This window comes from Ochotona princeps, chromosome 4 (assembly GCF_030435755.1).
Source record: "Ochotona princeps isolate mOchPri1 chromosome 4, mOchPri1.hap1, whole genome shotgun sequence".
Taxonomy (NCBI): Eukaryota; Metazoa; Chordata; class Mammalia; order Lagomorpha; family Ochotonidae; genus Ochotona; species Ochotona princeps.
In genome coordinates, this window is record NC_080835.1 from 52,665,549 (window position 1) to 52,688,390 (window position 22,842).

At 40.4% G+C, this 22,842-nt stretch overlaps 1 protein-coding gene across 2 annotated transcripts in view; it reads right to left on the bottom strand.

Annotated features, from left to right (window-relative positions):
• FCHSD2 (FCH and double SH3 domains 2) overlaps window positions 1–22,842 on the bottom strand; it is a 261,041-nt gene that overhangs the window by 54,708 nt on the left and 183,491 nt on the right. Inside the window, exons 9-11 of one of the 2 annotated variants that reach the window (XM_058663556.1) lie at window positions 19,767–19,889; window positions 6,597–6,692; window positions 4,458–4,529 (exon numbers count right to left, since the gene is read on the bottom strand). In XM_058663556.1, the coding sequence (XP_058519539.1) occupies window positions 4,458–4,529; window positions 6,597–6,692; window positions 19,767–19,889 (291 nt within the window). The remainder of the gene's footprint in view (window positions 1–4,457; window positions 4,530–6,596; window positions 6,693–19,766; window positions 19,890–22,842) is intronic. The other variant, XM_058663557.1, reaches the window with a different exon arrangement.

Below are 22,842 nucleotides of genomic sequence, written 5' to 3' on the forward strand. Positions count from 1 at the left end.
GCAAAGCCAGGAGCCAGGAGCCAGGAGCTTCTTCTTGGTCTCCCACATGGAGGCAGGGTCCCAAAGCTTTGGGCTGTCTTCTACTGCTTTCCCAGACCACCTGCAGGGAGCTAGATGGGAAGCGCGGCTGCCAGGATTAGAACTGGTGCCCATATGGGATCCCAGTGCGTTCAAGGTGAGGACATTAACCGCTACGCTATTGTGCCGGGCCCGATAAGCCCTTTTTGAAAGACTTAAGAAATTAGACAGACCCTTTGAACACTGCCTATTTTAGGAAGCAACTTACATCTTCAGTAAAAGTCTTTATTCTTAGACATTATGCCCAGAATACAGGGAATAGGATGGTACCATGACTTTGCACAGATTCCTTATAGCAGTCAGTCATGTTTGAGAAAATGCTATATACAATATAAAACATCGTAGAAAGATCAACTCATAACAATGAGAATCTTTAAGTAAACATTCCATACGGTATAAGAGCCCCCAAAATCATAAATAACTTTCCTAAATATTTAATAGATGCATAAAAAGTTTACTTATGTAAAAACTGTGCAAAATCAAATGCACATTTTATTGACTATGATTGTTAATCTATAGAAGGTAGAATTAAATTATCATAAATAGTGGCCAGAATAACAGGAAATTTAATATGTAAAAAATTTAATGTCAGCTTTTTACTACCATTATTTAAAAAATACTAGTATTTACAGTTCAAAGATGGTAAAAAGAAAAAGGTTTGCCCTGTCAGGAAACGTGGGAGAGAGTTGTTGCTTCTCTCCTGCCTATATAATGCCTACTTAAAGTAAGTTTTTGTGGATGTGCACATTACCCATATTATTGCCCAGCTCAAGTTGACCTTGATCTTTTTCATAAGTTGTGAGGAAATGCCTCCAAAGGACACTCCTTCCTAGTTCTGGCAGTGCAAACAAAGTTCATTGAAGCAAAAACAGCAGAGCACGAGTCAGGGACTTCAGAGACCCAAGTAGTGACTGGTTACTGGTTATTCTACAAGGAAGTCAATCTAGGCTCAAAACTGCCAAGAAAGAGGCGATAAAACACACTTCGGGGGCCCGGCAGCGTGTCCCAGCAGCTAAAGTCCTCGCCTTGAAAGCCCCGGGATCCCATATGGGCGCCGGTTCTAATCCCGGCAGCTCCACTTCCCATCCGGCTCCTTGCTTGTGGCCTGGGAAAGCAGTCAAGGACGGCCCAATGCGTTGGGACCCTGCACCCGTGTGGGAGACCCAGAAGAGGTTCCAGGTTCCCGGCTTTGGATCGGCGCGCATCGGCCCGTTGCGGCTCACTTGGGGAGTGAATCATTGGACGGAAGATCTTCCTCTCTGTCTCTCCTCCTCTCTGTATATCTGACTTTGTAATAAAAATAAATCTTTAATTAAAAAAAAACACACTTCGGACTTTTGGTGAACAATGGTGAATATACGGTAACCATATATGGAAATCAAGTACTACAAAAGTACTACAGGATTTTAGAATCTGTAATGTTTTCTGCTTTTGATATTTTGCTAGTTCTTCTAGTAATGAGGGACAAATCTAAAAGGAGATACACTTGTCTTGTGGAAGAAAACTAAAAGAAAAGAAGGGTAGTCAACATCTACTATATATTATTATATACCTCCTACTAAGTGCAACACATTGAGTCCCAATGCTTACGTTTTAAATCCAAAAAGGTAGTTGTTTTCATACGTAAGAAAGTTAAATCAGATGAATTAAACACATATAAATAAAATAAACTGCTAGTTTCCCAAACCCAGGACGACTTCACTCTATGACACCTATATGAATCTCTAACACCAGTATGATTCAAGGAATTACAGGAATGATTAACACTGAGATTCTAATAATTAGATAGTAAACTCTCCCTTACAAAATATCCCTTTTCTGAAGGATGGGGGAAGATCCCAGGGGTGCATTCCATATCCTTCTCTGAATACATTTTCAAAAATATTTTTTACTTATAAAAATTTTGTTTATTTATATATTTGAAAGGCATAATTACAGAGAGAGGAGAGATAAAGAGAGATCTTCCAAATACTAGTTCACTCGCCAAACGGCGAGTGGTTGGGACTGGGCCAGGATGAAGCCAGAAGCCAGCAGCTTCATGCAGGTCACCAATGTGTGTGCAGGTGCCCAAGTATTTAGGAAATCTTCCACTGTCTTCCCAGGCACAGTAGCAGAGAGCTGACTGGAAGTGGAACAGTGGGGATATGAACCAGTGAGTGCCCATATGGGATGGCAGCATTGGCAGCAGCAGTTTAACTTGCTGCACCAGGATGCCTGAAAGATATGACAGACAGGGAAGGAGACAAGGATGCTTCCATCTATGGTTTGACCCTCCCCACAAATGGCTCTCTCACTATTTAAATAGCATCTACAATATAGAATTGTCAGGATTAATTGAATTAACAAGAGGTAAGCATTGGGTGCAGCATTTAAGATGCTACTTAGTATGCCTACATCCTATATTATGGTGACTGAGTTAAAATTCCAGCTATATTTCTGTTTCCAGCTTCCTGTTAACCCATACCTAGGAGGCAACAGGCGATGCCTCCTAGCTTGAGTCCCTGCCATGCACTTAGGAGAGTCAGATTGAGTTCCAGGCTCCTGACTTCAGTCTGGTTTAGTCCAGTGTGTTAGTCATTTAGGGAGTGAGGCAGCAGATGAAAGATCTGTTTATCTATGTCCCTCTCTCTGTCTTTGCCTTTCAAATAAATGGGAAAAAAATTTAACATTATTTATTTAAGAGGCAGAGAGTCCCAGAGAGAAACAAGAGGGAGGGAGAGAGAGAGGGAGTAAGGGAGAAAGAGAGGAAGAGAGAAAGAATATGAGAAAGAAAGATCTTTCATCTTCTAGTTCATTCCCCATATGGCTGCCAAGGTCAGAGCCAGGTCACACTGAAGACAGGAGGCAAGAACAGCTTCCTTTAGGTCTCCCACATGCAGCAGGCCAAGCAACTGGGTCATCCTCTATTGCCCTCCCAGACACAGCAGTAGGGAGAGCTGGACTGGAAGCAGAGCATCTAGGACCTGAACCTACACTCACATGGGATGCTAGCACCACAGGTAGTACTACACCACAATGCTGGTCCCACAAATAAATGAAAAAAAAAAAGTTACTATAGGTAAAGCAACCATAAAATTCTAGCATGAAATAAAATATTCAATGAACATCATCTCTTATTTTTATTATTTGTTCTTTAAAAAAAAAAAGGCAGCAGAGTATGTTCCAAATACATGGACCCTTCACGAACATGAAGATCCAGAGAAAGCTCCTGGCTTTGGCCTGATCCAGTTCTGGCCATGGAAGTAAAACAACAGATGGAAGATCTCTCTCTGTCTCTCCCTCCCTCTTTAACTCTGACCTTTAAACAAACAAATACATCTTAAAAGGCAATGACTGATATTTTCCACTCTATAATAGAGTTGCTACTTGCTACTCTAAGAGGAACCCACAAAACCAGGTAAACAACGGATGGATTCTCACAGAAAACAGTATGAGTATACTAGTCTAGACTGAATAAAAATAATCACTGGTTATTTTATTCTTTGTTGGTAGTAAGAATAATTAATTCACAACAAAATAAAAATAACACACAAAAGGATTTTTGCATTAATGGGTTAGGCTGTAGCCTGCAATGTTAGTATCTAATACAGGTGCTGTTTTGAATCTCAGCTGCCTCACTTCCACCCAGCTCTCTGCTAATGTGCCTGGCAAAGTAGCAGCAGATGGTTCAAGTTCTTAGGTCCCTGCACTCATGTAGGAAACCTGGATGAAGCTGATGGCTTTAGCATCTCCCAGATCTGGCCATGGTGGCCATATGTGAAGTGAACCAGTAGATGGAAGATTTCTCTCTCCCTCTCTGTCTTTCAAGTAACTAGAATAAATCTTAAAAAAAAAGTTTTCAGTTAAAATTTAAAAATCATTATTCTAAAGACTTTTCAAATGATTGACAGTCTGGGATGACCTATAAAATATTAATTATTTATCTTTTTTCATCATGAAAAGATTAATTTTTTCCTCAAATGCTGTATTTCTTTTCAGAAAACAACAGCACAATTGAAAGGACATTAATATTGCAATCACAATAGTAATATGCCCTTAACTCACCTTATGACTCTGGACAAATCTCTCCCTTTCTAGGCTACAATTTCCCCTTTAACAAAGGCAAGATAAGTCCTGACATTCTTTCTAACACCCATATTTAAGTAAACTAAGGTACTTCAAACAAGACGAAAAATGAAAAGATCAACATTTCCACTGTAAACTAGAAAATAAATCCCTATTTTATAAGGGAAAATAGAATGTCACAGTTGATTCATTCAGTGGCTCTTTACACACATATATGTATATGTATATGAACCCCAATGCCAGGCCCCACCCTTCATTAACATGCAAACCATAGGATCCATCCCTTCAACCCTCCACCCACACCCCCAATATACCTCAGCTATGGTCATTCTCAGAGCACTGACAGGGGAGAGCTCAATATCCACCAGTTGGGCAGCTTTTAAACTCTGCCCAGTAAAGATTGCGAAAGGATAGAAAACATAGTATAGGGTTAGAGTTTTGAGGCAAACATGGACACAATATTAAGCACATTGTGCAGAAACAAAAATTGAGGGCTGCAGTTGGGATTTGGAAAAGTTAGATGACATTCTCAAATTAGTCACAATTTTAAGTTAAGATGCAAAAATCAGTCTACATCTTGCTTCTTCCAATGTTCAATTTCATTCCTCCCAGATCCCAAAGAAGTCAAATTCTAGGACATCACTGAGTCATTAATCAAAAGCTGATTAATAAAAAATGGCACTACTGTAAAGGTCAAGGTTTATAATCCAGAGGGAAATGTTTCCTACATTTCTTTGAATAGCTGTTAAACAGGGCTGCTTAAAACAGAAGAAATACAGGTATCTCTGGCAAATGTATTTCTATTAAAGTAGTATCATTAAATTTTGAAATTATAATCATAAACTCCCTTGGTTCTGATTCTAAATTTACCAAAAGACATTCTGAATATAATTTGACATCTCTCTCATTCACTTATTTTGAAAATATATAATGTTAACGTGCTTTCTCATTTTACAAAAATTAGATTGATTGTTTAAATGTTATCAAATTAGTATTCTGGTTACTTTTAAAAAATTAAATTATGACAAACATTTCTCATAAAATAAACATAAGCACAAAGATATGATTAACATCTGCTCTCTCAAAATTGCCAATTGAGTTTATGTTAGTATTTCAACATTTTATGAAATCTCAAAGAAATTATAAAAGACCTATAATTTTTTGTAAAGCCAACAAAAATATTTCCATGCACATATTCATTATTCCATTTATTAATTTTATTCTGGTTAAAATTTAAACACTGGTTTTTCTGGAAAGGCATAACATGAAGAGTCTTAGGGACTGAAAGTATAATTTACAGTGGAATATATCAAATGAGTATTTTTTCTCATCTCAGTTATTTTAAGATGTTCACTACTTTGTCAATTTGTTAAAAAGTTATCAGCATGCTAGCTATACCATATAAAGGTACTGGTATGCTAACTACATCATAGAAAGAAGAAATGTCATAGCTTTTTTTTTTTTTTAAACGTAGTCCTATATTACCCCAGTTGCAGGCAACTGTCTAAGTTGATTGTACCTAGGCAAGTGTTAAACTGCTGGGAGAAAAGCAGCTAACAGCCGGCAGGCATTCTGGGTCTGGCTAATGCCAAATTTGCATTAACTATACCAGTGTGCCAACATGGTCACCTTTTTTTTTTTTTTAAAGATATGTGGGTGGCAGACATGGGCACGCCAGCAGACAGAGTCTGGACCACTGGACTCAAAACTCCATCTATGAGGGATATTATAGGATCTGAGGTCTGACCATGGAGTGTATATGGCAAAACTGGGTCTCCTCAGTTGTTGAAGCTCATGTAGTGGACAGCATGCCCAGATGAACTTGGGGGACATGATAACCAATTCACTGAGGCCTGTGGAGGACATCTGGTACTATGGGGTGCTGAACAAACTGGATAGCTTTCATGGCCAAGCTTTGATACCAAGTATATGTGCGAACTGACTCTAAGGCTGAATGTCTGCCAATGGACCTTAGAAGGATTTCCTCATCCTTGGAGCAACAAGGTCAACAGCATTTCAGAACCAGGAAAACCACTTTAGCAGTGTCCTCAGAATATGCTCCACACTGGGGACCCTGTGATATTGGGTGGCTGTCCCCCATCCAGAGCAGTGATATGGTTGGGCTACTGGGAGCGGCCCTCTCTCTATTTTCTCCAGATATGTGAACAAAAGCAGACTGAAGAAAGTTGCCCCTCCCACTTTCCTCCACTCCTCTACTCTCCCCTCCTGAATCAGTGATCCACATGGGCATGCATCCTTAACTAAGTAAACATCACCAAAAATAAATTTATTATATAATTGTAAATATATTTAAAACATTGTTGAAGTGTAAAAAAACATAGTCATAGATTAATAAGACACATTCATTTTTCTGTGTATTTCAAGGATAGTGGTTATTTGAGCACAAACACAACTGAACAACATAATGAAATGGGGATCTGGAATTCCCTTACAGTATCACTGTCACAAGGCTGGAACTGGAATGGCTGGGGCTTGTGAAATACAGTATTCTCTTGTAAGAACAGCTGAAGATTATAGTCCCGTACCACCTACAGAGAGAAAATAAAACATCTGTAAGTCTTAACTAAGGTTAAAATGTCCAGTAATTACAGTCTAAAATTTAAGACATTTTCTATTGGTTTCTATCAAAATTAGAAATCATTCAACAACATGGTGAGAAAGAAATCATAACACTACCTATCTTATTTTTTCATTTTAGATAATAATGTTACTAATGTGTCTCATTTTCTCAGGCATCTAAATTTGGAAAGTATCAGTTTAGAAACTAGCCTTGTAGGGACTAGACAACACATGATACAAGTATTTTAAGACAGCAAAAAGATAGCTATCACATAAAGACCTATTCTTGGTAACAGCGTATATGTGAGTAAAGCACACTAGTCTCTGCATGTCTCCCAGCTCTAAAGTTTTAAGGGTCCCTTAAAGGCTCTTTTATGGAGACTATCTTCACTAGGAAGTTGCCAGATAATCTCCTTCATAGCACAAAATAGTTATGTTTAGAATACCTGCTACCTTTTTCAGGATGCTGTATTCTAATTATTATCTTAAGACATACCAACATGACAGACTAAAAAGAAGTTCATATATTCAGCTATAATGAGCAAAACATTAGCCTGGCAAAAGGTACTATGCACTGGCACGGAGGAAAAATTTTATATTCAGAAACTGGCAAAACAAACAACATAAAAAGATAGCCACACAGAAAGAATTCACTACTTCCTACACCTTGGGAAAGGGTGAAAATAAGCAACCTATGATTGTGAGGGAACCTACTTTTTATTTGGTTATAGTGCTTACCCTTTACTTATCTTTCACTTGCAGTATATTATAGCTCATCAGCACCTTTGCCAGGGGATGGACAGCAGAAACAAAGCTAAAAAGTAGATTTGGAGCCTATTCAAACAGTAGTCAAGGACTAGAGGAGATGCAGAAAACAGGTCCTTGCATTTTGCTTACCTGCGAAATTTATTAGTTCTCTATTGCTTCCCCTCTCAATCAGTTATTAAAAGTGTTTACCAGGTCAAATGTTAAATGCAGGAGTGAGGGGAGAATATACAGATGAATAAAATGAACCAATGAAGCTAACGCCTTCAGGATTTTGTAATTCAGAAACTGGGAGAATTAAACTAAATTAATTAAAAAGATACCAAGGAAGTATGTAGATGGTTTCAGGAAAGCAAAAGAGCATGATATTTAACCCAGACTGAAGGGGTCGGACAAGGTGAGGAGTGGCTGGGAGAATCTGGTCAAGGAAGGTTGGCTATAATCATATGACCCAAGGGAAATGTATTTCATTCTTCTTTCAGATTCCAATTTAAACTAGAATATCTGTGAGACCTGTGACACAGCTCTCAGAAGTTCACACATCACTGGGCAGAAAAGGTAAGCAGATCACCCTTCTAGTTGCCACGCTCCTCAAGCACTACAAACCATTTTTCTGGGGGTTAGAAGTTGGTGGTGGGGGGAGGGGAAGATGGTCAACATTTAAAAATTTTAAATATTTGTTACAGAAAGCTTCAAACCAATGTAAAAGTATAGACAGAAAAATATATATTCTCATAAACTCATAACCCAGTTCCCCAAAACATTCCCTTACAGCTAATACTATTTCATCTATAAACCCACATTATCTCATCCACCCTCATTACACTAAAGCAAGTCCCAGATGTATCATTTCATCTGGAAATATTTTAGAGTGATATCTAAAATCACCGAGCTTTTTTTTTTTTAAGTAACTTAAAAAGTTACAGAGAAGGAGAAAGAAACAGAAACAGAGAGAACGTCCTTAAGCTGGTTCACTTCCCAGATGGCCAAAACAGCCAGTGTGGTGCCAGGTAGCAGCAAGGTGCCTGGAACTCCATCTGGTCTCCCACATGAGTGGCAGAAGCCCAACCACTTGGGGCAATTTTTACTGCTTTCCCAAATGGGTTAGCAGGAAGTGGCTTAAACTGCTGTGCTACAATATTGGCGCCAGAGCACTCTGTTAATATTTATACATGAAATTTTATAGTAGATACTTATAAAATAACCATAAAGTGCTCACCTTTCCTTGGTTCCCTTTTATTATTATTTTTTAAATTTTAAAGTGTTTAAAATTTTTTTGAAGTGTTTTTAAAGTAAAGAATCAAATAAAATCCCCAGAGTGTAACTGGATCTGTTCAGGTTCTTGTCCTGTATGAGGACTACAGGCTGCTTCCTTTACCACTCTTCTCCGCTCCCAGATGAACTGCTGAAGAAACTGGGGTTTTGTTTCATAGTTTCCTACAGCCTGAGTTTTGTTGACTACATCCATATGGTGTTCTATTTCCTGAAACTGGTGTTTGGATCTAGAGGCTTAACTGGGTTCATGTTTTGTTGTTTGGTTATTGTTGGTTTTTCCAAGGTGGTATTTCAATGGAAACAGCTGGTGTTTTACTTGCCTGTTTTATTTTGTTTTATTAAAAGCTACAGTCAGCTGAATGGTAGTCCCTTAAATGATACTTTCATTTCCTATACTCTGAAAACTGTGTTAGTTATATTTGGAAAGAGGTTTTTGCGAATGCAATTAAGGTGTTCTGAGATGATCATACTAGATTACCTAGAAGTCAAATCCAATGCTAAACAACGATAAACACACACATACATACATACACATAGCTTCAAAATACTTGGAAGGCAAAGCAAAAGAGAGGAAGGAAATACAAACACAGAAATCCTGTATCTACTGATCCACTCTACAAATGGCAACAAGTAATGGGACTGGGCCAGGCCAAAGGCAGGAGTCTAGAACTCCATGTGGGTCTCCATGTGGATGGTAGGGGCTGGCCCAAATATTTGGGCCATCTTTCTCTGCTTTTCTTCCTTTTTTTTTTTTTTAAAGATTTTACTTTTTTTATTGGAAAGGCAGATATACAGACAGGAGGAAAGACAGAGAGGAAGATCTTCGTCCGATGATTCACTCCCTAAGTGACTGCAATGGCCAGTACTCGCTGATCGAGCCAGGAGCCAGCAGCTGCTTCCTGGTCTCCCACACGGGTGCAGGGTCCCAAGGCTTTGGGCCGTCCTTGACTGCTTTCCCAGGCCACAAGCGGGGAGCTGGATGGGAAGCAGGGCTGCTGGGATTAGAACCAGCACCCATATGGGATGCCGGTGCGTGCAAGGCGAGGACTTTAACCACGACACTATCGCGCTGGGCCCGTTCCCTTGGCAGGGAGCTGGATCAGCAGTGGAGTAGCTGGGACTCAAAGAAGCACTTTGATATGGGATGCTGGTGTCACAAGCAGCAGCTTAACCCATTGTATTACAATGTCAGCTCTGATCAATGTCCTCATAAAAGATAACACAAGAGAGATGTCCATGGCTTCAATAGTGATGCTATCTTGTGCTGGGCCTGAGCTGTGCCAATATCTCGCTTGCTGCCTGGTAACCACAAAGCCACAAGGCAATGATAAAGAGTGCAAACAAGTAAGAGGAGATGCAACAGGATTTGGTGGTATGTGCTACTCATGCACTGGAGAAATATGACAGGGACATTATAGCCTGTATGAAGGAAGAATTTGACAAGAAGTACATCTCCATCAGACCCTGAATTGTGGGAATGAACTTCGGTAGTACATGACTCATGAAATCAAACATTTCATCTACGTCTACCTTAGCCAAATAGTCATTCTTACATTTAAATCTAGTTAAAAGCATAGACTCTAGGGGCTGTGTTGTGGCAAAGTGAGTAAAGCTGCCATTGCAACACTGGCATCTCATATGGGCACCAGTTTGTGTTCTGGTTGCTTCACTTCTGATTTCGTTAACTTTAAAAAAAATTAGTATTTATTTTTATTGCAAAGTCAGATATACAGAGAGGAGAAGAGACAGAGAGGAAGATCTTCTGTCCGATGCTTTACTTCCCAAGCAACCGCAACAGCTGGAGTTGAGCCAATCCGAAGCCAGGAGCCAGGAACTTCTTCCAGGTCTCCCCTGTACGTACAGGGTCCCAATGCTTTGGGCCGTCCTTGACTGTTTTCCCAGGCCACAAGCAGCGAGCTCGAAGGGAAGCATGGCTGCCAGGATTAGAACTGGCACCAATATGGGATCTGGTGCATTCAAGGTGGGAACTTTAACCACTACACTATTGTGCCGGGTCCATTATCTAGTTAACTTCTAATGGCCTGGGAAAAGTAGCAGAAGATGTCCAAGTGTTTGGGCCTCTTGCCATTAAGGTGGGAGACCTGGAGAAAGTTTCTGGCTCCTGGCTTCAGTTTGGTTCATTCTTGGCAATTGTGGCCGACTAGGTAGTGAACCAGCAGATGGAAGATCTGTCTGTCCCTCTCTTCCTGTAATTCTTTCAAATAAATAAGTAAGCCTTAAAAAAAAAAAAGGCATGGATTCTGCTACAAAACTAGTGATCTACCCAGAAGCAAGGACTGCAACCTTAATTCTAAATGCCACAGACCAAAATTTTCAGTGTATACCATTTGTCTGATAGTGTTGAATATCTGCAATATATTAGAAAAATAGTCTTTAACTTGATAATCCAACATAAAAATAATGTGCACATCTTTCTCTCATCCTTTTTTTAAATATATTCTGGAAGATGTCCTTAAATTCACAAAAGTTTTCTATTTAATTATTTCTGCTTTTTTGTTTGCACTTAAAATTATTTATTCATTTTTATTGGAATGGAAGATTAGATACAGAAAGAAGAAGGAGAAAAAGAGAGAAAGATCTTCCATCCGCTTGTTCACTCCGAGATGGCTACAATGGCCAGAGCTGAGGTGATCCGAACCCAGGGGCATGAACCAGGAGCCAGGAGTCTTTTCCAGGTCTCCCTCATGGGTGCAGCATCCCAAGGCTTTTGGCCATCCTCTATTGCTTTCCCAGGCCATAAGAAGGGAGATGGATGGGAAGTGGAGAAGCTGGGACATGAACTGGTGTCCATATGAGATCCAAATAGCAGCAATAGTGCCAGCCGGGCTGGTCTGAAACCAGGAACTTCTTCTGGATCTCCCATGTAAGTACCAGGGTCCAAGTGCTGCTTTCCCAGGTGCAATAATAGGGAACCAGATTGGAAATGGAGTAGCTGGGACTTGAACTGGTGTCCAGATGGAATGCCAGCCCAGAAGGCAAGGCTGAGCCAGTTCCCAGTGTCTAAGTCTAACTTCTTGGGTGTTGAAACTGTTTCTTAATTTTTTTGGATCATCTCTGAAGTTCAGAGGCAAAAATTATTTTTGTGTCTTGATCATATACCTTTGTTTCACAGCTTTGTTGCAGTATTTTGTTGCAGGTTTCCCATATATACAATCATGTTTACACATGGAAGGTTATATTACTCTTTCTTTCTTCAAATGGGATGCCTTTATCTCTTTTTTCTTATTTAATTGCTCTAGCTAACACTTTAGTATGATAGGAGCAATAGTGGTCAAAGTGGGCGTTTTCATCTTGTTCCTGATCTTAGGTGAGTGGAGGCAGAGGGGACCTTTCAGTCTTCCATATTCAGTACAATATTAGCTGGTGATTTTCTTAAAAGATATTTTTAAATTGGAAAATCGGATATACAGAGAGGAGGAGAAACAGAGGGGAAGATTTTTCATGTACTGACTCACACCCCAAGTAGCCACAATGGCCAGAGCTAAGTCAATCCAAAGCCAGGAGCCTCTTCTGGGATTCCCATGCAGGTGCAGGATCCCAAGGCTTTGAGCTGTCCTCGACTGCTTTCCCAGGCCACAAGCACGGAGCTGGACGGGAAGCGGGGCTGTCAGGATTAGAACTGGTGCCCATATGGGATGCCGGTGCGTGCAAGGCAAGGACTTTAGACACTAGACCACCATGTTGGGTCCTAGCTGGCGGTTTTGCACAAACGCTGTCATGTTATCTGGGTTTCCTTTTATTCCTTTGCTGAGTTATTAAAAAAAAGGCTTTATTTATTTATTTGAAAGGCAGAGAGACAGAGACAGAGATCTTCCATTCACTGGTTCCCTCCCCAACTACTACAGCTGAGGTCAGACCAACCTGTTGGAACACAAGACAGGTCTCACACATGGGTGGCAGGGAACCAAGTACTTGAACTTTGATCTGCTGCCTTGTAAGGTGCCTGCTAACAGGAAGCTGGAACTGGAAGTTAGTGGCAATGAGAGTCAAAATCTAGTATTCTGATATGGCATGCGATGTCAAGTTGGGTTGCAACCTTGTTCCAAATGTTTGCCCTGATTCCTCTTTCTATTAAAAAAGATATCTGAATTTGTCAAATGCTTTTTCTTTTTTTTTTTTCAGCTTCCACGGGCAATCCATTTTTATTTTATTTTTAAAATACATTTTATTATTATTGCTATTTTATAATACAGTTTCATATTCCCTTATCCTCTCCCCAGTTCCCTCCCCCCCAGTTCCTCTATGTTTATTTTATTTTATTTTAAGATTTATTTTATTTTTATTACAAAGCCAGATACACCGAGAGGAGGAGAGACAGAGAGGAAGTGGAGCGGCCGGGATTAGAACCAGCGGCCATATGGGATCAAGGCAAGGACCTTAGCCACTAGGCCATGCTGCCGAGCCCTCCTCTATGTTTATTGAAAGTACAATAGAGTTCTCCCCTTCTTTGCTTTGCTAAATATTTGGCTAGTCTTAATAAGCTTCCAAGGAAATGTTGGATGGCAGTGTTATTTTTTTTAACTGTTAAAAGAACTACTTTACTAATATAATTGTTGGAAGTTTCTTCCTGCATACAGAAAGCAAGCACATGTAAATAAACTATAAGGACCAAGGGGGTTCTCTTAGGAGTTACTAAGCTAGAGAAAATATCTATGACAGCATCTGCTTCAGTTACATATACAAGCATTTCATAAAATATTAAAGAGCAAGACTCATCAATAATTGAAATCTTGAAAGCTCCTAGGACCAGCTGTTTTATTCAATGTAAAAGACAGATGACACCTTACATGTACAGAGCCATGCTATGAATCATCTCACAGTATTCTTAGGCCAGGTTACATTTTACACATGTGGGAAAAATGGAGTTTTATATGACACCTTATATAAGCCAAAAGGCCAAAAAGTGGTGGATGTTTATATGAAAAGATAAATAATGGTCTAAAATTAAATAATAAAAGTGATGCATGGTATACAAACAGGGACACAGGATTAGTCTTTGCTTTTCTACCTTGTCTGTTAACTAGCTCAGCAGTACTGTTTTGACTGAGAACTCTAAATATTTGAACTTATTAACCAGTTACTCATATTTGCGATTTTTTTAAATTATTGTTTTGACTGGAGTTTTTTTTATTTGGCATAAATGTTCTCTTTGTATCAAAGGCAAAACCTTTTTCTCTTTAATGAGCCAATGTACCCCATAATATCAAAATTTTATGATTCTGCTTTTGGTAACCTGATCAAACAAATGCTACATGATAGGTTGGCACAGTGGCCTAGCAAGCTAAGTCTCCACTTGTAGCACTAGTATTTCATATGGGTGCCAGTTCAAGTCTCAGCTAGTTCATTTTCCTATCCAGCTCCTTATTGATGGCCTGGGAAAGTACCAGGGACTGGCACAAGTCTTTGGATTCCTGCATACATGTGGGAGACCTGGAAGACGCTTCTGGCAATTGGTTTTAGAACAATCTCTGGGGAGTCAACCAGGAGAGAGAAACTCTCTCTCTCTAATTGTTGACTTCCAAATGACAAATAAATCTTTTTTAAAAAACCTGCAAAATGTACTTGTAAATAATTAATGGGCTAGTGAGGGGGGGAATTCTAGAAATAACAAGGAAGCTTTACATATAACAAAATGCACTTAAATTCTAAAAAGAACTATAAGAAAAGTGGCAAGACATAAATGGAAAGACAAAACTTAAGGAAACAGCAACATCACTGAATAGACAGAAGCTGGCTCTTGGCAAAAATTAATAGTAAAACAGACTGGTATATCTCATTAAAGTAAGAAAGCATAAATAATTCTAGAAATAAAAGAGGAGACAACCATGTATAAACCAGTAACTTAATGCATACTTGGAAAATGTAAGTTATTAAAAAAGAAAATATGAAAATAGCAATAAACAAAGTTTTGTCTAAAGTAAAAAATCAACCATTTTGTAGAAGAAACAAAGACACAATGCTTTTAAATTTTTGGTTTTTCAACAATCTCTTCTGAAACACTTCATACACATACACACACAAATTAGAATTGTACAGTCAAAACCTATATGTCCACCACCTACATTCTGAAATTAACACTTATTTTCTTTCACATAATTTATCCATCTAACATTTGCCCTTCCTTGTACACATCAATGTTTTTGTATCTTTTATTGGACCCTAAAGCATAAAACAGGAAAACAGATACAAAGGAAGACTTCAAGGCACCAGGCCTTATATTTACATGCCAACTAGGCATATTTAATATTTGTCTAAAAATACATTTGGGAACTCTGATATGCTGAAAATAAAAATAGACACATAAAGGAGCTGTCCGAGATGAAGCGTGGTTTGCCTCCTTTCATTCTTATATTTGGGCACTGTTGTACAAGATAACAGTGATCCCATTATAAATAATCGCTAAAGATACAAGCTAGTTCCCCCTAACTTCCAAAAAAGAAAAGTGAACAGGATATTTCAAAAGTATCAGTTATAAAATGCATATCTTTTTATAACTGTAAACTTCAGTCAGGAAACATTACATATATACTTAATTTATCAGAAGGAAAATAAAAGTAATCAAAGGAACAATTTTTCTATTGGACAGCTTGATTACTGGGAAAAACTGATCATCCAGAAGAATATAAATTATATTGATTCTCTGTACACAACTGACATGCAAAGTTAATGAATGTTAACACTTTAAATGAAAGACCAATAGCATATAGGAAGTAACGCAAAATTTCTTAAAAACCAAGATACAATAGTATTCATGATTTTTAAATATTTTTATTGGAGAGCCAGATATACAGAGAGGAGGAAAGACAGAGAGGAAGATCTTCCATCCAATGATTCACTCCCCAAGTGGCTGCAATGGCCAGAGCTGAGCCGATCCAAAGCCAGGACCAGGACCTCTTCCGGGTCTCCCACGTGGGTGCAGGGTCCCAACGCTTTGGGCCGTCCTCAACTGCTTTCCCAGGCCACAAGCAGGGAGCTGGATGGGAAGTGGGGCTTCCGGGATTAGAACTGGCGTCCATGAGATCCTGGCATGTGCAAGGCGAGGGCTTTAGCCACTAGGCTACTACACCGGGCCCAGTATTCACCACTTTTAAGAAAGATTTGTTGGGGTGAGGGGGTCTGGTAGGGCCTGTGTTGTTTGGCTCGGGTCCTTGGCCTGCCAAGCAGTGGGTACTGGGTCCATGAAAACTGGGGTGGAGGGTCTGGGGTTTTGTCCAACCTATGTGGTAGGTACTGGGATTGTGAGCCTCAGGGGTTGAGGGCCCAGCAAGGCCTGAGTCATTTGGCCCAGGTCCTTGACCAACCTGCGTGGTGGGTGCCAGGTCTTTGTGCTCCAGGGGCAGGAGTTCTGGCAGGGCTCAGGTTGTCTGGCCTGGGTCCTTGGCCTGCCTAAGTGGTGAGTATTGGGTCTGTGAGCACTGGGAGTGGGGAGTCTGGCAGGGTCCTGTCACTTGGCTCAGGTCCTTAGCCCACTTGAGTGGTGGGTGCCTAGTCCATGAGCCTTGGAGGTGGTGGGTCCAACAGGGCCAGGGTCGCCTGGTTAGGGTCCTCAGCCTATCTGTGAGAACTGATCCTCCTCAGTGGAAAGGATGGAGTAGTGGACAGCTGGCCCAGATCAACATGGAGGATATGACAGTCCATCAGGCTCTGCAGGGATATCTGTACCATCCCAGAAGAAGAAGGACAGAACAAACTGGACAACTACCCCTGCCAAACAATGACAGTGAATATCTGGGCAAATGGAGACTCTGAGGTCGACTATGGCAGCAAGTGGACAATGAAAAGGTGTTCCCTCATCCTTAGATTAGTGAGATTGAAAACATTTCAGAATTAATGAAACCACCTGGGCAGAACTGTCACAATATGTACCATATTGAGATCCTGGCTTGATATCCAGTGGCCATTCCCCATCCCCCAGTTTTGCAGCAGTTGGAAGGCTAGGTATGGTTTCTCCCCTTATTCCTCTTCCCCACCCAACTCAAACAAGAAGGAAAAACAAAAAAATTTGGAAACAATGTTCACACCCACTTTTCCCTTACCCTTGATCTATCCCATTCTGATCAAATATGTTAACAGCATTTAAAGTGAAAAATAAATTAGAAAAAGAAAGATTCATTTATTTGTGAAACAGAGAGTGAGAGTGGAGAGAAAGAAAGGGAGATTTTTCCATCTGCTAATTGGCTATATCAGGCAGCGCTGGACAGGCAGATGCCAGCAGCCAGACACCAATTGGGTCTACCACATGCACGACAGAAGCCCAACTACTTGCGTTATCATCTACTGCTTTCTCAGGCACATTAGCGGAAAACTACAATCAAAGTGGAGCAGCCAGGACTTTAACTGGTGCCCATATGAGATGCCAGCAACATAGGTGGAAGATTTAAACCATTGAGCCACAAAGCTGGCATTTACATTTTAAAACAAGTTATAAATTAGAAAATTTTTATAACAGTTATGATACTTTGCCTTTTCTACTCATTGATTGTTCTTTGCACATTAGCTTGTTGCCCATATGACTGGTTACATTTAAAATGGATACTGTCGGGCCCAGCGCGGTGGCCCAGCAGCTAAAGTCCTCACCTTGAACGCTCCGGGATCCCATATGGGCGCCAGTTCTAATCCCGGCGGCTTCACTTCCCATCCAGCTCCCTGCTTGTGGCCTGGGAAAGCAGTCGAGGACGGCCCAAAGCCTTGGGACCCTGCACCCGTGGGAAACCCAGAAGAGGTTCCTGGTTCCTGGCTTTGGATCGGCGCAGCACTGGCCTTTGCGGTCACTTAGGGAGTGAATCATCGGATGGAAGATCTTCCTCTCTGTCTCTCCTCCTCTCTGTATATCTGACTTTATAGTAAAAATAAATAAATCTTTTAAAAAAAATAAAATAGAATGGAGACTGTCATATCAATTAACATGTTATTTAACTTTATGGTATTATAAATTTCTATTTTTCTTCCTGTTGATTTTGTACTGTGACTTTTCATTTGAGGGGATGTACAGTAACTGTGAAATGGAGACTAACACATCCAGATGTGAGGCTACAATGTAGCATGCATCTCTACTTCCAAAGATGGACTTACAATGAAACTGTTTATTATATCTTGACAATAGGATGCTGGACTCTCTGCCATTGTCCATGCCCGCAATGATGGACATATGACTGTGTATGAAGAACTATACTTTAGAAATGATATAGAGGAACTAGGTGTGGGGGGGAACTGGGGAGGGGATAAGGAAAATGCCAGGAGCCTATGGAATTGTACCATAAAATGATAATAATAAATAAAAAGATTAAAAAATAAAATATACCTGAATGAAATATTATTTCTTTAAATTGTTCTCAAGGACAATGTGTGTGGCCATGGGTTGATGCTCTGCACCAGCCTGCATCATCACCTCCTTTTATATCCTTGGTGACAGCACAAATTTCATCAAACATTGATATGGAGAGGAGAACATAATTTTCCATATTTTGAGAAGGAAATCTGTTTCTGAGAGACCTGTTCTTTTTTTTATTATTAATTACATTGCATTATGTGACACAATTTCATAGGCTCTGGGATTCCCTCAACCCCGCCCCATACCTTCCCCCTTGGTGGATTCCTCCACCTTGTTGCAGTATTACAGATAAAATTTAGTTGAGATTCTTTCATTGCAAGCATATACCAAGCATAAAGTCCAGCATCTTATTGTCCAAATAAATTCACCAGTTTCTTGGGGAGACCATCTCTGGTCTGAAGGTAGAGCTGGCAGAGTATCATCCTGATCAATTAAAAGCCCCAACATAACATCAACAGCAATTTAAAACATTATGGAATTAATTGACATGGTATTGAGTAACCAATGTGTTAAAAAAATGCAAGTTCTTAACCACATCCTGTGATTACTTCATTGACATTTTGATTCTAGTTTATATACAACCAGCTTCTGTACACCTTAATATGGCTATAGAGTACTATTCAGCTGTCTCGTGTCTATCCTCATTTTAGTATTTAGCAGTCTATAGCGTGGAAGCATAATTCTACTGAACTTGGCAGATTTTAGGATAGTCTAAACTGGCTTATAACTCTAGCAAGGCATATGTCAACAGTTGAGGTGAAGAACTATTTTAGGAGGGGTGTGCAGAGAAATCTTCCATACTCTAGTGAGGAGTAACTAATCTCTGTGTTCCACCTAGTAAGGTATATGTGAATCCACACTGACCGTTTCCTGTCTGATTCTAAGTTTTCCTTGTTGTTCTCTATCTATTCTAATTTTGTTTGTTTGTTTTTTTTTTTGGGGGGGGGGGCCTCTGGAGCGACCCTGATGGTCATTGCAAGAGAGGGTGGGGATTCAAAGTTGGAACTAAGTTAGGACCAGAGAAAGCTCCTCTCCCTAGTCCCAAAGGGAGTGTACTGTTCTTTTTCTGCAGACCACTCAGGACTCCTGGCTGTTGTTCCGATGACCTTAGATCCTGCAAGGAAGGATTTGGACTTCTTTCATCCCATGTGGTAGATCCAAATGGGGGTGGATGCCCTCAGAGTTCTTGGCCTCTGAAGGCACTCCAATTCCCAGTAGTCTCCTTTGCCATTGGGATGTAATCCTTGGTGCCCGTACTGATAGTCCTTGGTGAGGATCCGGGAGTCTCCAGGGTTGGGATACAAGCCTCCTTCTGTCCACCTGCTCCACTCTGGGTTCGCCCCCTGCTCTGTGCATATGACCTCCTGTTAAAGGTTGTCAGGATCGCTCTTGATTCCCCCTATATGTCTTTGTAGTTTTACTATTGTCTAATGCTGATTCGAGTCTGTTGTCTATGAGTTACCTGTTATGTTCCTGATAGGTTATACTTCACATTATCCTTACATATCCTAAGGAGATGGAAGATTCTGAGACACCTGTTCTTACAGTATTCAGCTACTATCATTAGTACCCCACTTTTTATGCAAAACAACTTGAGTTCTAAAACAGGTAACATCAGTTATTTAAGCACCACACACTGTATGTAACATACCTTATTGGAGTTTTCTAATAAAAACTGGAATGTATTCTGCACAGCTTGGCATGTTTCCAACTCCGTTCGGCTGAAGGCTATTAAATAATCCTTGAGGTGGTCATACACATTTCCATCAAGAGCCTATAATAAAAAAGCAAACAAAAGCAAAAAATTATGGTAAAACTTTGGTACATAATGCTCCTATCACAAAAACTGCATGTGCAGTTTAGAATCAGAGGGACTGGCATGATGATTCAACTGGCTAATCCTTCATCTGCAAGTGCCAGCATCCCACATGGGTGCTGGTTTGGCTACTCTACTTCCCTTCCAGCTGTCTGTTTGTGGCCTGGTAAAGCAGTGGAGGATAGCCCATTGCCCTGGGCCCTTGTACTCGCAAGGGAGACCTCAAAGAAGCTCCTGGCTCCTTGCTTTGGATAGGCTCAGCTCTGGCCTGAGGTGGTCATTTGGGGAATGAACTAGAGGAAAAAATGATCTTTCTGTCTCTCCTTCAATTAGTAAACATGCCTTTCCAATAAAAATAAATAAATCTTTTTTTAAAAATCAGTTATTAGTAATAAGTGGACAAAAGATACAGATTGCTACAGAAGAACAAATACAAATAATTATCACTTAGAAAAATGCTAAATCTCTCTAATTAGAAAGAAACCAAAAAAGATAAAACTAATTACTGCTAAAGCTGTGAGAAAATGAGACACAATTTGGAGACGAAATGTCTGGGTTCTGATTTTTGTTCAACTGCTGATTATCTTTTGCAACCAATTCCTAATAGTGAGGGTGTAGGAATCAAATGAAATACTACATGTGAATTCAACTAGGCTGGGGACAGATTAGATACCCAACCATTAACACCCATTTTTCCTCATCCATTATTGGTAACATTGTACATTTTTTTAAAAAGATTTATTTTTATTACAAAGTCAGATATACAGAGAGGAGGAGAGACAGAGAGGAAGATCTTCTGTCCGATGATTCACTCCCCAAGTGAACCGCAACGGGCCGGTGCTGCGCCGATCCGATGCCAGGAACCTGGAACCTCTTCCAGGTCTCCCACACGGGTGCAGTGTCCCAATGCATTGGGCCGTCCTCAACTGCTTTCCCAGGCCACAAGCAGGGAGCTGGATGGGAAGCGGAGCCGCCCATATGGGATCCCGGGGCATTCAGGGTGAGGATTTTAGCCGCTAGGCCACGCCGCCGGGCCCGTTACATTGTACATTACAATATACTTACTAAGGAGTGGTCAGAAGCAGCATGTGAGACTCAGACTCAGTTCCCAGCTTCTATCTTCAGCTTGCCCCAGTCCCAGCCATTGCAGCCATTTGGGAAGTGAACTAGAAGAATTTCTCTCCCTACTCCATCTCTTTCTGTCTCTCTCTCTTCCTCTATCACTCTTTTAACTATTTCCTTTTTAGAATAAACAAGAAGTAAAACCTCAAATATTAAGCAGCCCTATCCATTTCAAATCAGCTAGGTACTAGCAACAAAATACAGAATAATCCATGACCCACCTCTATTTTTTCCCTCTCCCTCACTACATTTCCCTCCCCCGTAACTCTTTCAAATAAAAAACTCTAAAAGTTAGATATTACTATTAATTATAGAAAAGTGACTTAGAAATCTTGTATTGGGGAAGAAATATTCATGTAGTACCTATGAAAGAATGGCAACTTTTCTATTTGTTAGGAGTCTTTAAAAATGGGGGGGAAAAGAGAAAAATCACTGAAAGTTTTTTCCTAAATTTTCTTTTGTCTTTACCATCATCATAGTCACTTTCATTGTTAGAAATGTGCAGAAAGACGGGGTGGGTGGGTGGAAGAGAATAAGCTGGCTCCCATGCTTACTTACTAAATGCCTACAACAACTAGGTTGGACCAAGGCCTAAGCTGGGACTGTGATCTCAATACAGGTTTCCAACTTGGATAATAGCGATCCAACTACTTGAGCCATCGTGACTGCCTCCCTGGGTACATACTAATAGGAAACCATAATCAAGAGACAGAACTAGAATTATAAACTCAGGCACACTGATGCAGGGCATAGCATCTTTTTAAAAAAAAAATCGTTTCTTTTTATTTGAAAGGCAGAGTTATATATGGAGAGATATCTTCCATCTGCTGGTTCAATCCACAATTCCCTGCAACAACCAGGACTGGTTTAGGCTAAAATCAGGAGCCTAGAGCTTTTGATTTCCAACTTGGAAGACATGGCCCTACTACTTGGGCCATCTTCCACTGCTTTCCCCAATAAGTTAGCATTGGAGGTAAGCCACCCAGGACTTGAAAAGATGCTCAGTGTCAAAGGTGTTGGCTTAACCTGCTACAACATCTGGTCACAGGTGTTTTTTTTTTAAGTTTTTAAAGATTTATTTATTTTTATTCCAAAGTCAGACATATACAGAGAGGAGGAGAGACAGAGAGGAAGATCTTCCATCCAATGATTCACTCCACAAATGACTGCAATGGCCGGTGCTGCACTGATCTGAAGCCAGGAGCCAGGAACTTCCTCCAGGTCTCCCATGTGTGTGCAGGGTCCCAAGGCTTTGGGCCATCCTCGACTACTTTCCCAGGCCACAAGCAGGGAGCTGGATGGGAAGTGGGGCTGCCAGGATTAAAACAAGTGCCAATATGAGATCTTGGCACGTTCAAAGCAAGGACTTTAGCCACTAGGTCACCACGCCGGGCCCAGCCACAGGTGTTTTAACCACTGGGCCAAGCATCCCACTACAGAACACCTAAGGAATTATTAAGCTACAATGTATATAGCCAGTGCAGTACATATAGTCACCAAAATAGAAACTGTGAGAGATGTACATATGAAGAGTATGTATCAATCATTTTAGGCAAATGAAAACTACAACAGAATATGGGTGGGCATTTGGGGCAGAGATTGAAATGTGACCCTTGGCATGCCTCCATCCTCCACTTTAAACCCAGGTTCTGCTTCTAATTCTAGCTTCCTGCTAATGCTCACCTTGGGAAGCAAGAGATTCATGACCAAGTGCTGGAGTTCTTCCCACCCACATGGGAGACTCCAATTGCTTCAGCCTGACTCAGACTCTAGAATTCAGCCTGGCCCA